Source organism: Babylonia areolata, chromosome 20 (genome assembly GCF_041734735.1).
Source record: "Babylonia areolata isolate BAREFJ2019XMU chromosome 20, ASM4173473v1, whole genome shotgun sequence".
Classification (NCBI taxonomy): Eukaryota; Metazoa; Mollusca; class Gastropoda; order Neogastropoda; family Buccinidae; genus Babylonia; species Babylonia areolata.
The window spans coordinates 39,153,496-39,170,432 of NC_134895.1; the positions used below are offsets into that span (position 1 = coordinate 39,153,496).

The 16,937-nt window shown below is 39.6% G+C and overlaps 1 protein-coding gene across 2 annotated transcripts in view; it reads left to right on the top strand.

Moving 5' to 3' along the window:
* Positions 1-1,184: 1,184 nt before the first annotated feature.
* The window catches only part of LOC143295491 (uncharacterized), a 35,887-nt gene continuing 20,134 nt past the window's right edge, over positions 1,185-16,937 (top strand). Inside the window, exons 1-6 of one of the 2 annotated variants that reach the window (XM_076607216.1) lie at positions 1,185-1,429; positions 3,186-3,346; positions 12,505-12,653; positions 13,582-13,662; positions 15,248-15,370; positions 16,155-16,208. In XM_076607216.1, the coding sequence (XP_076463331.1) occupies positions 1,287-1,429; positions 3,186-3,346; positions 12,505-12,653; positions 13,582-13,662; positions 15,248-15,370; positions 16,155-16,208 (711 nt within the window). In that variant the 5' untranslated portion in view covers positions 1,185-1,286. Of the gene's footprint in view, positions 1,430-3,185; positions 3,347-7,729; positions 8,052-10,589; positions 10,739-12,504; positions 12,654-13,581; positions 13,663-15,247; positions 15,371-16,154; positions 16,209-16,937 lie in introns of those variants that run through there. The other variant, XM_076607215.1, reaches the window with a different exon arrangement.

The following is a 16,937-nucleotide window of genomic DNA, read 5'->3' on the forward strand; positions in this document are numbered from 1 at the left end:
AACAAAGTGTCTGTGAGGATGTGGGTTCGAATCCTGCTCTCACCCTCGTCTACTTTTTTGGATGAGGTGCTAAACTGTGGTCCCATGTGCAGCACACACTTTGCGCACTGAAAAAGAACCCATGGCAACAAAAGTTTTCTTACGGCAAAATTATGGAAACAGAAATCAGCTCTGATAGTGCACAAAAATTTTTAAGCATGCACTCGAGGTCTGACTAGTGCGTTGCCGTGGTTATGCTGCTGTCAGGCATCTGCCTAGCAGATGTGGTGTAGTGTATATGGATTCCTCCGAACGCAGTGACACCTTAAGAAACTGAAACTGAGGCTGAAACTGCCCATCCAGATGCCTCCTTGAGAAACTGAAACTAACTGAGGCAGAAACTGCCTATCTCCACCACTTGGTTTCCATCTGAAGGTGCTTTCAGGCAACATCATGTGTTGTTGTTTCTTTCGGCAGCCACCACCACAACATAAAAAGACCCAAGCCCTGAACTTAAGGGAATCAGCCATCAGGTCGTCAATACTCCACTCTGACCACAACTGATTGCTGTCAGGTTCAGTGAAAACCTTAGGCTCCTCCCCCCCCCCCCCCTCCCCCCCAATCCCCCAATCCAACCCCCTCACCACAACCACACACACACAACCCATGAAGGCCTGCACAGCTTAGACTGTTGAGGCATTTCATCCAGTAACAATGATGACAATCATAATAATGATAATAATAATAACAAGAATAGTAGTGATTATAATATATATGAAAAATAATATTGAAGACTGACTCTCACAAGGTTATGGCGTTTGCAAAAAAGGTTATATGTACACACACACACACACACACACACACACACTCCATCTCTCTCTTTCTCTCACTCACACACACACTCACACAAACACACACACACACACACACACAAGGTGAAGGGAAGATAGCAGGGACATCGTATTTCCTGACGGTATGCAAGAGTAGACTCCCTTTAATGGGCACTTCTTTTGTTTTTTTTATGTGTTTATTTGTAAAAGTTGTGTTATCTAACAGGCTTTTATTTTTCATCTTTGATAACAAACGAATACTAGTAAATATTCGTTGAGTAACATAAATGTACAGATACCTTCATTCAATTGCCTTATAAAATATTGTTTGATACCAAAACTAATGTCTCCCTTGTGACGTCACAAAGAAAAAGTTGGCAAACTTCTGAAGCAGACAACTTTATTAGTCGACGTGTACGAACGTGGGTAGGACCAGTAGTGAGGGTTTGGCGGAAGGCAGCTGAGGGAAGGATTTGTATGGATAGCAACATGACCAGTGCTAAGCCAAAGAATGGGAAGACATCTTCTCAGGATTATATGAATCTACTTTATTCAGATTCAGAAAGCGACTCGGTGCCGGATCTCAAACTTCCGCCTCTCAGAGGGAAAAAACAACGAAGGTAGGCTGTCAAAAAACTCATTGCTTCTGTCTCTCACTTCGAATCGATGGGGGTAGACTGATCCATGCATGCGTGAGATGTTCCCGAAGCAGATGCCAAGCGGTTGCACGACCATTTCACAGTTGATGGTTTGTAGGAAGGTTCACTTGGTGGTATTGCCGCAATGGAAAGAAGGAAAATCGACTTTAAAGAAAAATAAAAATAAATAATGTGATATAAGAGATAGCAAAAATCAACTGACCATCTCATGTAGAGATGATGGATCTCCAATTTCTGTCTTTGAAAGTTTTCTGATCACATGCCTGGCCAGGCTCACCACCACCACTGCTAAACATCACTGCAAGGTCACGAAATGAGGCACATGTTTTCCTAAACTAGCATTTGTTCAGGTAATATGTAGCACAACAAAAAGACATACATCTCTCTGTGTCTCTGTCTGTCTGTCTGTCCCTGTCTGTCTGTCTCTTTCTCTCTCTGTCTCTTTCTCTCTCTGTCTCTGTCTCTCTCTCTCACACACACACACACACATACACACACAACACTTATATATGTATAGATATACCCCAGTCAGGTCAGTTCTTAAAAAAAACCTATTAATCTAATGCACTTTATATATATATATATATATATATATATATATCATTCATGTGTGTGTGTGTGTGAATGTGACCTGTCTGTCATTCTCTCTCTCACTCTCTCTCTCTCTCTGTATGTCTGTCTCTCTTTTATCAACACGCACATTCAGTGATGTATATGTATGAATGAATGAATGGTGTGTATACTTATACAGTGTCTGTCCTCGGTTGGAGACCAAGCTCTAAGTGCTTTACAAACACAGGGTCATTTGCACAACAGGCTGCCTTCATGGGAAGAGCCGGCTGATGGCTGCCATTGGGTGCTCATCATTCTTCTTCTTCTTCTTCTTCTTCGTCTTCTTCTGTGTTTGTGGGCTTCAACTCCCACGTTCACTCGTATACACACGAGTGGGCTTTTTACGTGTATGACTGTTTTTACTCCGCCATGTAGGCAGCCATACTCCGCTTTCAGGGGTGTGCATGCTGGGTATGTTCTTGTTTCCATAACCCACCGAACGCTGACATGGATTACAGGATCTTTAGCGTGCGTATTTGATCTTATGCTTGCATATACACACGAAGGGGGTTCAGGCAGTAGCAGGTCTGCACATATGTTGACCTGGGAGATCGTAAAAATCTCCACCCTTTACCCACCAGGCGCCGTCACCGTGATTTGAACCCGGGACCCTCAGATCGAAAGTCCAACGCTTTAACCATTTGGCTATGGCGCCCGTCACTCATCATTCATTTCCTGTGTAATTCAATCAGATATTTCACTCAGGCATGCACACATTCAGGTTTACACACTCAGGCAGACATGTAACATTTTACATGATTGACAGTTTTGTTTACCCCACCATGTAGGCAGCCATACTCCATTTTCAGGGTGTGTGCATACTGGATTTGTACTTTTATCCATTATCCACTGAACACTGACATGGATAACATGATCTTTAACATGCATATTTGATCTTCTGTGTGTGTATACACACGAGCGTGGTTCAGGCACATATGTCTATGTTATGTGCATTTTACACACAGGTGTATACACAGACACAGTTTTTACACACGGCTGCTGAAAGCCAGGTGAGTGAACACCTGTTCAGAAAAAAAAAGAGAATGTGCCATTGTTTTATTACAAATTACACAGCATTAAATGAATGATTGTGATTTGTTTTCAGGCGGGGCTTGCGGCGACAGTCAGATGATGGCGTCTGCTCTCTATGGATGATTCTGAAGATCATCATCTTCTCTGTTCTCCTTGTTTCCATCATCACTCTTGGTGTTGTCACCTATCTCACCCAACAGCAGATCAGTGAGCTCAAGGATCATATCAACACATGTGGGTATTTCATGTGCTGTGTGTAATTGCAAGGCAAGGCAAGGCAATGCAAGGAGTTTATTTCATGTACCCTCTGGGGGCATAGAAACATAATACACTGACATCTTTAACACACACCATATAAACAGTATCAGTATCAGTAGCTCAAGGAGGCGTCACTGCGTTCAGTCAAATCCATATACGCTACACCACATCTGCCAAGCAGATGCTTGACCAGCAGCGTAACCCAGCACGCTTAGTCAGGCCTTGAGAAAAAAAATAAATAAAATAAATAATTTTAAAAAAATAATTAATTAATTAATTAGAAAATAAAATAATAATAATAATGATAGATAAATACATAAAAATACTACTACTAATAATAATGATATTTATAAGGTGCAAAATCTTGATGAAGTCAAGCGCAAAAAAAACAACAAAAAACAAGAATGAACTTAGAAAGTACCAAAAAAAAAATCCAACAAAAATCAACAACAAATAAAACAACAAAAGGCCCACACAGGCAATCAGGCAAATACACATTAACAATCATTTTCCATCACAATAGAAACATTAGAAACAGTAAAAAAGATTTCCTATCAATGTACAAAGTTTTATCTGAAACTAATGAAAGAGATGCGAATATTAGAAACAAATGATTTGAGTTTCAACAATATTCTTGTTTCTTACAGTGTAACTGATAAGTGTGAAGTAGGAAAGAAGTGTTAGTCACTTCATCAATGGCAACAGGGCTTGTGGTAAGAGCTAGACATCCAGATTGTAGTACTTTATATGTATCAAGCCAAAATTTACAGAAATATTGGATTTCTGGAATTTCGGTATAATATTTTTTTCATGTTTTTGCAATGTGTAAAGAAATCCGTCTGTCATACAATTATTTAATGATTACCATTCCCCCCCCCCCCCTCTCTCTCTCTCTCTGTCTTGCAGTTTTTATGCTCACATAGTGACACACTTATGCACACACACTCACACAAACACAACACACACACACACACACACACACACACACACACACATACACACACACACACACACACACACATAAACATATTATATATATATATATAGAGAGAGAGAGAGAGAGAGAGCTTCACAAATGTACTCTCTCTCTCTTTCTCTCAGTCCTTAGTCCTGATTTTTTTGTGTGTATGTTTGTCTCTCTTCCTGTGTGTGTGTGTGTGTGTGTTTTGTGTTGTGTTGTGTGAGTGTGTGTGTCTCTCTCTCTCTCTCTCTTGGTCTCTCTCTCTCTTGTTTCTCACTCTGTGTCTCTGTCTCTCTCTCTCTTGGTCTCTCTCTCTCTTGTTTCTCACTCTGTGTCTCTGTCTCTGTCTCTCTCTCTCTCTCTCACAACCTAATCACCTAATGACTTAGAGATGATAGACACAGAGACATGAATATTAAATGTATGTTTGCACATTAACTACACACACACACACGCACACACACACACATGCACACACATATTCACAAACATAATTTACAAACAGTATACCCGCAGATGTGTCTGTGTACACATTCGTGCAATGTCAACACACAGACGCATACTTGTGTACATGCTAGTGCATGCAACACACTCAGGATATTCTTCTTCTTCGTCGTTCATGGGCTGCAACTCCCATGTTCACTTGTATGTAAACGATTGGATTTGTACGTGTATGACCATTTTTACCCTACCATGTAGGCAGCTATACTCCGTTTTCAGGGGTATTCAGGATATGAAGTTTATTCTTTAGATTTTCATCCATATGACAGCTTTTGTTGATACTACTCTTATTTACTAGTGATATCAGCAAATCGGATCAAATGCCTTATAGTAATACTAGCAGTAATACTAAGTAATAGTAATTGAAAATAGCCATTTTCATCCCATATCGTGAACTGATGAAGTAACATTAACAAGCATTACTGGTAGGGAAATCTCTTAAGTGTGGTCACTTATTTCTGTACAGTCAAGTGGACCACTTGTGTGCAAACGCTGACATGCGCATATACATAACCCTGCCTCTTTGCACCCACACATAACTCACAACAAACACTCAATGTATGCGCCCTCACACACACAACATTGTATGTGTTTCACTGCTTATTTGTTTTGTCGCGTTTGTTTACTGTGATTGTGTAAAATCCCAAATTGTCTTGGGAAGATTTTTTTTCTCTGTGTGTGTGTGTGTGTGTGTGTGTGTGTGTGTGTGTGTAAGACAGTCCTGTCAGTTGTTATTTATAGAACTGGATATCCCAAGAAAGGAAATTTTGTTCTTTTTTTCCCCTTTTTTGGGGGGTGTGGGAGCAGTCGATCCTCATGCCTCTGCAAATGAACTTGTTACCAAAGACTTGTTCCAGTCAGTGTGTAACTCCCAAAAGAGAATCTGGAATTTGCATGCATCCTGTGTACAGCTCTTGAAAACTGTCCATGTAACTGGCCATATGTCAATATTATACATGTCAAAACTGAAAGGTGGATGGAGGGACTCATGTGTTGCAGATTCTCAGTGTATTTGACAGTTGTATTTTTCATTGATATGTTGTACAATGCTGTTGCACAGAAACAGGAAGACTTTGTTACTAGAATGATCGTTATATCATGTACACACTTAAAAGACCAGAAATGAACGCATGCATTTAGTGTATTGTATGGATATATATATGTGTGTGCATACACACGTGGACTCACTCAGGACTCACTCAAGTACAAGTGCACACACACACACACACACACACACACACACACACACACACACATACACACATATATATATATATATATATATATATATATATATATATATATCAGAGATTTTGAAAGAGTTGACCTATTCTTCTCCCCCCGATAGTCAGATCAAATAGTGAATGAAATAAAAGTTGAAACATGCAAATCATTTTCATGTTGTTGTGCTTAAGGACAAAAGAAATCCATTGCATGCATACTTATATTGCTTAGCCCCATTTTGGGGTCATATCATTAAGTTACACTTAATCCCATAATCCCATGTACTTCTGCTCCATCTGGTTGACAATGATCTTGAGAGAGTAAACAATGAATAAAGGTATGACACAACATGAGCTGTTTTGTTGGTCAATGATTTTATCAGACAGTCACAACATTTAATATTTTATGAAATCAAGACACAAAACATGTAGATTTAAGAAAGTTACAACACATATTGTATGTATATATATTGTATGTGTATATATATATACATATATATATATAGATAGATAGATAGATAGATATATAGATAGATAGATATTTACACACTGTTGTCTGATAATGTATATGTGAGGGGAAAGAGGGTAAAACAACAAAAGTTAGCGAAATGGATTGAAGACGTGAAACCTTTGTGGGATGCTGATGGATCTTGCTTATCAAAAGTTCTTTTTTTTTTTTAAACTTAAATAGGAGATAAAATGAACCTTGTTCCATCAGTTAGGGTCCAGGGAAAGCAGGCTACTGCACAATGATAAATACAAAGAAAGATCAACTCTGTCAAAGACAATTGAACATACCCAAAGGGCTGTATAGAACTTTACAGAGAAAGAGAGAGTAAAACAACAATGGAAAAAAACAAAAACAAAACAATATAAAAAAAACCAACAACTGTGAGTGTTCATCCATGAATGAGAGTTTAGACATCACCACAGGGTGTTATACTCAGAAACATAATTTGCTGTATTTTATTTTTAGTTTCAAATTTGCTGATATTAAGAGAGGATTGTATTGGTGAGTTTAATGACCTCTTGGCAATCTGCCCTTTAGGTCAAGTTGTTTGAGGCTGTGGTCTTTTAGGGAGAATTTAAATGGCACTCAGTTTAAAGGTATAAATAACACTTTCACTGACAAGCAAATTATATTGTATAATTTTTACAATCACTGAGAAGAGCAGAATAACTTTGAATGTATGATCAGAGAATTATCAGAGAGTGTAATGTATTTGAAAAATACATTTTTCATGTTAAAAAGAAAGGGAAAGGAAAGGGTTAAAAACGTACTGCCACGAACAGCAGCAAATTCCACAGTTAGTTGCGTGGCATGGAATTTGGATGGAGGGGGCCAAAGGGATTTAATCTGTGACCAAGAGGCCAGAAGGAAAACTGAAAATGGGAGCTAATTAAAAAAAAAAAAAAGAAAAACTTGGCACATGTAAATAAAAGAGTTGTCGGTCCTGATTTCAAGTTTGTCGGGTGTTCACAGGTTTTATTTTTATCACAAACAAAATAACAGGCCTGTAAGAACCAGGAATAGATCGCATTGAAAAAGAATTTTGATAGTCATTCTGCCACAGGGGCAAGAGTGGTATTCACAAAAAAACAACAACAAAAAAACACACCTTGGGCGACACAACCTCGACAACTTCCGGTTGGACAAGTTCGTCACGTCACTTCGGGGTTTTCAGTGACAGTATCAGTTTTGCCCGTCGTTTTCCTGGTAGTTCCCCGGCAGTTTCAGCCCCATGAATGGCACCATCGACTATTCCGTGCTGGATAACGATCAGTTCGCCAAACTGGAGTCCGGCTCCAGAGCCAACGTGCAGTTTAAGCCGTCGAAAAAGATGAAAAAGCGGCGACAACTGGATGCTTTGGTTAGCAACGGTAAAAAGCTTCCTCGTCGGAAGCAGAGTGGCCATGAGCTGCTTCCGTCCAACGACTCGGACTCGTCTGAAGTGGAGGAGTTCAGCGTCTTGGAGAATCAGAAATGGGGGAGAAGGTAAGACTAAGATGGGCGCTGTGTGTGTGTGTGTGTGTGTGTGTGTGTGTGTGTGTGTGTATAATGGGAGTTTGTGTGTGTGTGTGTGTGTTGTTGTTGTTTTCTGCGCATATCGTACACTTGAGCTGCTTTCTCTTTATCACATATTGCCTTCCACTTACCTAGTCCCTTAAACCCTCTTTCTCTCCCTGTTTCCCATCCCCAACCCCATCCCCTCTCAGTCACACAGACAATAGAAACACCCACTGACCCACTTTCAAACACTGTTAAACATTATCAACTTCATTATCAGTTTCCATGACTGTCTCATCCCTTCCCGTGATGCCCCCACCAGCACTGTTTCCAGTGTTCTCCTTTTGCCATACTGTGGACCAGTTTGTGTTCATCAAACCTATCAAAACTAAACTTGCACAAAATACTAATGTGTTCAAAAATCTCCTTGACATGAACATCAATTTAAAAGAAAAAATTATTGACTTTAATGAGTGATTTACAGTACTTGTAAAAGAAAACATATATGTATCCCACAAATAAAAGGAGACTGATATTGAAGGGGACATAAAGGTCATGAGGTCTAGGCAGTCAAATGCCAGTCCCAGCACTACTACTACTACTGCTGCTACTACTACTACTACATCAACTTCATGTATAAGTGTGGCAAACATTTTGTTGGTAGATTGTTTTTAAACAAGTGCAGAAACTTTTTTCCCATGCAATAATTTGTGTGTGTGTGTGCGCGAGAGTATGTGTTTCTGTTACTTGTCTTTGTACAGTGCCTTGATCACTATTTAGAGAATAGGGACTGTATGAATTCACATTCGCAGTAGCAGTATATGAATTCACATTAGCAGTAGCTGTAGTAGTGGTGTTAGGAAAGTGTTAGGAAAGGTATGCAGCTTCAACTTCAAGGCAATGCTGCCTTGCTTTTCTGTCTTGTTTGTTTTTCTCAGTTTACTCCAGTCATAGTTTTAACTGTGTAAAATCTAGTCCATCATGACAGACATCAGTTTGGTTTTTGACTTTTTGTGTGGTGTATTTGTTCCTACTCCCTGATTCTTTTAATTGCCTTTATCAATTAATCAATCAGTCAAATCAGTTTAATGTCCTCATAAGAATACAAGGATAACTGGCTTGTGGGCGACAGGATAACATAAACTGAAAGCTGTATCAGTGTATGGCATAAATTGATAAAAATAATGTTGTATCATATATAAAACTTACACATTAGTTCTGTCTCTTTCACAAACTCTCCAACTTCTCCTCCTCCACCCTCAATCACGGTCTTCCATCCCCCCCCCCCCCCCCCTCAAGTAAAAACAACAACACATTTTTGTACAAAACATGGAATAAAAGCATTAAAACTGTATTTATAAACATGAAACTGTAATGTTACACTGTCAGACTGTGACTTGATTGCTTTTGTGCGGTTGGCATTGTTTCTGAACTTCCTCATTTACAGCGTTATATATGGATGGTGTAGTCACATCAAACTGGCTGTTTTAGTGAGCTCCATAAATATATTGTACTAACTAAGAGTTAGTTAGATAGTCATGGGATCACAGTGACAATGTCAGCATTTCTCCTTTCTCCCCAGTTTGGAAATATAACTTCTTTTGTACTTGAGTGTGCTTTTATGGCTTGTTTTTTGGTATACATCATGTTTATATTACATTTATATAACAGTACACATTGACAGTTCTGCTTGTACATACCATTTTCATTGGCACTGATAGTGTAGATCGATAGCTCTACTAGACAGTAGTAACTCTGGTAATCAATTTCATGGGTCCTGGTAGTGTATATAGATAGCTCTACAAGATACTCTGGTGACAGTGGAATCTTTTGTTGAACATTCGTGTTTGGAAAATTATAATAAATATATTTTCACAGAAACAGGAATGACAGTTGGCCCATGGTTGAACCCAGAAAGTGAGAAATATACTTAAAATACATATAATATGTCTGTGTAATGACCAGTTTCACTGTCACTGATATTTGAATTTTTAGTTCAGAGGGACTGAGTTGAGCATTCAGGGCTTCCTTTTATTTCCATTTATGCAAAATGAATATGAAATGTATAATTTGTTGGAGACAGTTACTCATAATTACACACACACACACACTCTCTCTCTCTCTCCCTCTCTCTCTCTCTCTCTCTCTCTCTCTCTCTCTTGCTGTAAATTACAACAAAATTCAGACCACTTTGTGTCTGCCCCTCCTTTTGACATTGTTTACTTGAATTGTTATGCTATGTATATTTGATGAGTTGTGTTTAACACTTTACTCATTTAATTTCAAAGATATTTGATGTCACCTCCATTGTATTGAATTGTGAAAACAGAAAGTAAATAATTCAGTGATTAATTTTACAAAAAGAAAAAGGAAAAAGTTGCATATGAAAAGTTTACGTTAACACTAGGCTAAGCATTTCAGCCCCCAACTGTACCTGTTGTTTCTTTTCTTTCTTTTCTTTTTTCAAGAGCAGATGCGACGCTTCCTCTCTGAAGCTTAAAAACTGAAAACTTTGTTTCATTTCAGGTGGCCCAGCCCAGGCTGTTGGTCGACATGCTACACGTTGACCTGCATGGTGCTGGTGACCCTGTGTCTGCTGGCCTGTGCTGCTCTCATCTGGATGCACCTGCAGCTGAAGCACGACTACAACCTGCTGAAGGATAGGGTCGACCTAGGTTGGGCATTTGGTTTAGTTAAACATGATTTTATTCTCGAAAGCAAGTAAAGACATTGTAAACACATAGAGCAGCAACGAGCCGAAGTGTTATGGTGTGCTCGTAAAACTGCTCATTGGTTAGGGATTTTGAGGCTGAGATTGAATTATGTTTCTTATTAAATGCATGTTCTATATTTACTTTTGGGGATGGGGGGTGGGAACAAATGCTTGCTGAAATATCCTGTGTAGAAAGTTTTGTTGATTTGATGGAACAGCTTTTGGTTGGATGCACTACTGCAGGCTGAGTTTAGCGACCTGCGTTACAGGTTGAGTTTAACAACATGCACTACGGGTTGAGTTTAACAACTTTCACTACAGGTTGAGTTTAACTTTTAGCTTTTAGACTGTATAAGAATAATTAAAAGTTAATTTTGAATTTGATGAAAAGAGTAAGGTGCTCAGGTAGATTCTCTTAGAATGTTGCAGTAAAAAGAAAGGGAATGGCCTTCAAACTTCATGAACAAATAATCAAAACTGGGTCTGACAAACTTTCTTAACTTACTGGTAACTTAACTCAGCTTTATCTTATTTACGCTTTATTTTAATGTCTGCACCTGTCGAATGGAGAGTTCCTGTACCTGTGTTTGGACAATAAAGCAGTCATGAGTGTTGAATTAATCATGACTTGAAGTTGAACCCTGCTGACAGTGATAAAGGATCAGAGCTGATTTGCTGTTTCCTGATGTTGTATGCTGTTGTGATACATGTACAACCAATAAAGGAAAAAAAAGGGACAGACAAGTGTGTTCAGATGACAGGAAGAGAGAATGTGGGAGAACTGTTCCAGAACAAAGGAATAGGGAACGATGAATTGGAAAAAAAAAATTTTAAGCAGTCAAGAAATAAAATGTGTTTGTGAGTGCATAGGCATCATCAATTTGCATGGATGTGGGAGAGTGTGGTTTTGTGCATGCACACAAAATGTTGGGAATAGGAATAGTTTCCATTCCTATCATTCACTGACATTGCTACCCATCTGTATGCACACACAATATGTTTGAAATTGAAGTAGGAATACTCAGAAGAGTTTCCAGCTGACCAGTGGCTGACATACCTGTTGGTAAATGTACACATTGTTTAAATAGGAATAGTGTCCACCCCAACACTGGCTCATATCATTTCCTTTCTGAATGTATAAAATTTTAAAAAAAGAAGAAGAAGAAAAATAGTAGGAAATAGGAATACTTTGGATAGTTCACAGCAGATGTTACCTGTCTGTAATACAGAATACGTATGAAATAGCAAAGCTCAGATTAACAGTGGAGACATCACTGTGTCTGTTTGTGGAATGTGGCAGAATGGTAAAGACGCTTATCTGCTAATATAGTGTCCATGAGGCTGTGGGTTTGTATCTGGTTGTAGTCTCACCCTTTCTCCCAAGTTTTACTGGAAGATCAAACTGAGCATCTCTCCATTCGATTGACAAAACTGAGGTCCAGTGTGCAGCATGCACTTGGCGCACTGAAAACCAACCTATTGCAACGTAAGTGTTGTCTTTTGGCAGAAATCAAAAGATGAAATACACCCTGATAGGTCCACAAATATGTGTATGCACTGACTAGCGTGTTGGTTTATGTTGCCAGTCACGGCATCTGGCAAGCAGATGTGGTGTAGCATATATTGATTTTTTTTTTTTTTTGTTGTTTTTTTTTTTGTTTTGTAATGCAGTGGTGCCTTCTTGAGAAACTGAAACTGAACTGAAACTTTGTGTGTGTGTGTGCCCAGTGGAGAACAAGAATGCGGACATCTCAGAAGAGTTAAAAGATCTGAGTACCAAGCTGAAGTCTGTGAACACAACAACTGTCTTGGGCCAGAAGACGGTCAAATATGGCCTGGACAACCTGAACAGAACCATCAGCAGTATGCAGAAACAGGTCAGTATGGGCTGGATGTGTTCACTCATCGTCACCACCATTGACATATGTATGCATGTGTATTCCTGTATGTTTTTACTATCTTACCATCATTGGCATGTATGTATTATTGTATACATGTGTGCATGCATGTGTATATCTGTATTTGTTCATGACCTCACTATCATTTACACATTTATGCATGTATATTTCTGTATGTGTTCACTCTCTGTCACCACCATTGTTACATGTATGCATATGTATTTCTATATGTGTTCAGTGTCTCATCATCATTGACACATGTATGCGTGTGTATTTCCATATGTTTTCACTATCTCACCATCATTGACACTTGTATGCATGTGTATTTCCATATGTGTTCACTCTGTGTCAGCACCATTGATTCATGTATGCTTGTATATTTTTGTTTTTTGTCAGTGGCATTTTGCCTTTAAACAGTTATTTACCTTTATTTTGTTTTGGAATACTTAAGACTTGCACTGCGGACCAAAACTCTGGCCACTAACTTTTCAGTGTCCTGGGTTTAATCCTGTTATTAGTGCCTGGTGGGTTAAAGTTGGAAGATTTTTCAGGTCTTCATGGTCAAGATTTGTGCAGACCTGCTACTGCCCTAATTCCCTTTGTGTGTCTACATATGCAGAAGGTCAAATACACACACTAAAGATTCTGTTACTTCTGCCATTGTTGTTAGTTGGGTTGTGGAAACACGAATTTACCTGTATTGAACACCCCCAAAAATGGAGTGTGGTTGTCAGCATGACAGGGTTAAAATGGTCATAAGATGAAAAAGCCAACCAGAAGATAGCAGTGGACCTGGGTGGGTTGTAGCCCTTGAAAGCCGAAAAGAAAGATTTTGTTAAACCACCCATTCAGCCTGATTGGTTGATGAACTTGATGTGTAACGTGACAGTGTGTGTGTGTGTGACAGATCACGGCACTGAATGCCACGTCTGCAGTACCACAGAAAGGAAACACCGAAAACACCAAGGAAACGGAGACTGTTGCTAAGGTGGGTGGTGTTCTCATCATGACGTTCTTGTTTTACATGAAAAGTTATTGGAAAGGAAACAGGTCAGTGAACCTTTAAGTGGAAAAGAAAAGGTGGATATGGTGGACATCTTCAGTACAGTTTAGAATTGTGTATAAATACTGTACTGGGTGAGAATGAAACATTTCAGTTACCCCAAACATTGTGTTGTTTCACAGACATTCACGGCTTATGATTAGTTATCAGTCTTGTGGGTCTCAGGGATGTTTTTGTTGTGATTGGGGGTCCTGGTCTACCTTCAGAGGGTCACTCTAATGCTGCACATTCCAATACAAGGTTCGTAGGGTCCTTTCAAGTCCTTTTAAGTCCTTAGGAATTGGATTTTGGTCAAAAGGCCTTTTAAGTGCTTTGATTCAGCAAGTTGGTCCTTTTAACTCATCAGGAGGTCCTTTTAATTTATGAAAGGTACTGTTAAGTCCTGTTTTATGAAGAGAAAGAGACTTGAGAATGAAACTGAAACACCTTCGACACCAAAACCGCAAGTTGCAAAGCGCGTTGAAAGATGCCGACGCGATCGTCTGAAACTCAGTACTTACTGTAGGAGGATACAGCCTATAGGCCTAGGCCCTAACAGTAGTGCGCTTTCTGCTCGGTGGCAGACGCGAAGCGTGGTACAGTGGCTGTGAGTCACGCCTGCTGCTGCTGCTTTGCTTAGGCCTAGCCTACAGTGACGTGAATTGCAAAGACTAAATACGACAGTCAAATGGGATTAGCTGTTCTTCCGTTTATGAGAGGTAAGTGTCTGCTGTTCTGCATGTCAAATAGATTGGGGTGTACTGTAAAGTCATGTCGGCAAAGGTCCTTTTAAACTGATTTGAGGTCCTTATAAAGTCCTTTAAAGGTCCTTTTTTGGCTTCATGCCCACCACCTGGGAACCCTGCAATAGAATCTGCATTGCTAGACACATGTAGCCATAATCGTCTAGATGTGTGGGCCAAGAAGTGGTGAGGGGAAATAGCATCAGACAGAAGCCCCAAATATGCTATGTTTACTCCTTTTATGCATTTGTTCCAGAAATTCTTTGAACAACCTGCTTAGTGAGCATGCAGTGTGTCCTTTTCATTTTCAAAGTGTCAGGGATGTATACCTATGTGTTATCAGAAGCACTTATATTTTATATGAAAAAATAATGTATGTAAGTTACTTTGTAGAACAGAGGAGGACAGTGGCAGAATGGTAAGATGGTTATCTGCCAGTAAAATGTCCAAAAGGTTCTGGGTTCAAATCGCGCTCTCGCTCTTCCCGGTTTTTGACTGGAAACTCAAACTGAGCATTAGTCGTTAGGATAAGGCAATAAACCGAGGTCCTGTTGCATCACGCACTTGGCATACTGAAAAAGAACTCATAGCATTGTCCTATGGCAAAATTCTGTGGAAGAAATCCACTCTTGATCGTCACACAAAGGTACATGCATGCATTCAACTTCAAGGTCTGACTGCTGGTCAGGCACCCTCCTAGCAGATGGTGGTATAGCATATATAGATTTGTCGGAATACATTGATGCCTCCTTGTGAAACTGAAACCATGTGTGTGTGTGTGTGTGCAGACGGTGGCGAATATTGGGTCTGACCTAGGTCATGTGGAGACCACGGTGGAGTCCTTGAAGTCTACACAGTCGTCGTTCACCTCTCAGATAAAGGACTTGACCAGTCGCATCACTGCCCTCGAGGTGGGTCATCATTCACTCTCTGTCTGTCTGTCTGTCCATCACTGTTTGTTGCTGTGTGGCTTTCTTTTCATCTTTGGGGTTGTCTGTGTTGGTCACTTTGCTTGTCTGTTGTTCCTGTATCATATTCTGGTGTGTGTGCGTGCATTTTTGTTTATGTGTGTGTGACTTTTGTGTGTGTTTATTGATATTAGCATGCTTTTCGTCACAGAAGAAAAATATTGCCTGATGTCCACTGTGAAACTGAGCTAAAAGTGCAGAATGTTTGTGGTAGACTTGACAGATGTCATACATTTTTTTGTTTGCCAGTGTATGTGTCTTTGTCTCTCTCTGTCTGTGTGGATGTATGTGGTTGTTTTTCAGTCAGGTCAGACAACTTGAATTATCCTACCAATGGCAATAATTTGCAGTGCAACTTTTGAGCTGTGACCAGGAAGAGTAAAACACACAAAGTAATCAACTTCACACATATAAAATGATTGTCTTTTTTTTTCTTTTCTTTTTTTCTAAACACCAGAATCAGTAGTCATGAGTCATCACAGGAACTTTCTCACTGGTAACACTTATAACACTGATAGATAGATCCATCTTCAATACTGTCCTAAGATGTAAGAGAAGAAACAAATAACCCACCCTTTCCACCTCTGTCAAAGTCACTTGTCACATAGACTCGTGCTTAAACCACACAAAATCGTGCACGTCTCCCCTTCTCCCGACAGTGCAATGTGCATGCTTGCATAATGCATGTGATGATGATGTGTATGTTGTGTGTGTGTGTGTGTTGCAGCGCCCAGGAGGCAGAGAAGGGGGGTCTACACCCTCAGACGTCCCTGATATAGAGGTGAGGGTTGTGTGTTGTGTGTTGCATGTCGTGGCTTTGACTTGCCCACTTCAGTGCAGGTTCATTCTCTCTACAGACTTGGTCTATATACATCTGATGTGGTTGTTTGTTGTAAAAAGATCCTGTAATCCGTGTCAGAGTTTGGTGAGTTGTTGAAACATAGAATGCAACTACAAACATATACCAACCAAGACAGTGTCATCAGCAGACAACCAATAAAATAAAATAAAATAAAATATTTAAAAAAGAAAGAAAGTAGGAGGGAAAAAACGACGAGGCGAATTCTGAGATACCTCATGACAGCAGAGTGTCGCTCAGCACTGACTTCAGAGTATACTTGTAACTGTGAACTCCCGAGTCCAAAACTCGTTCACAGTCATATTTTCTCAGTCCATACCATATTTCACAAGTTACTTCCCTTCACCAGTCCCCCCTCCTTCATTTGCATTAGGCAATCTTTGTTTGAATGTTAATGTTGAAAATGTAAAAAAAACAAAAAAACTAGAAGTATATGGTGGAGGAAGTTTCCATGATGGTGACAGTGACAAGTAACCAGATGATTGGGATTTATCCCAAAAGACAATGCTTTCGATGAAGAAAGTGGCTAGATTTTAATCTCCTATTATCAATCCAAGATTTTGGCCAGTCTGTCTGCAATTAAAATCACTGCACCAGTTTTTCACCCCACTACCTGTTTTCTAACCAGTTGTTTTCTGGCAGCCTGCAATG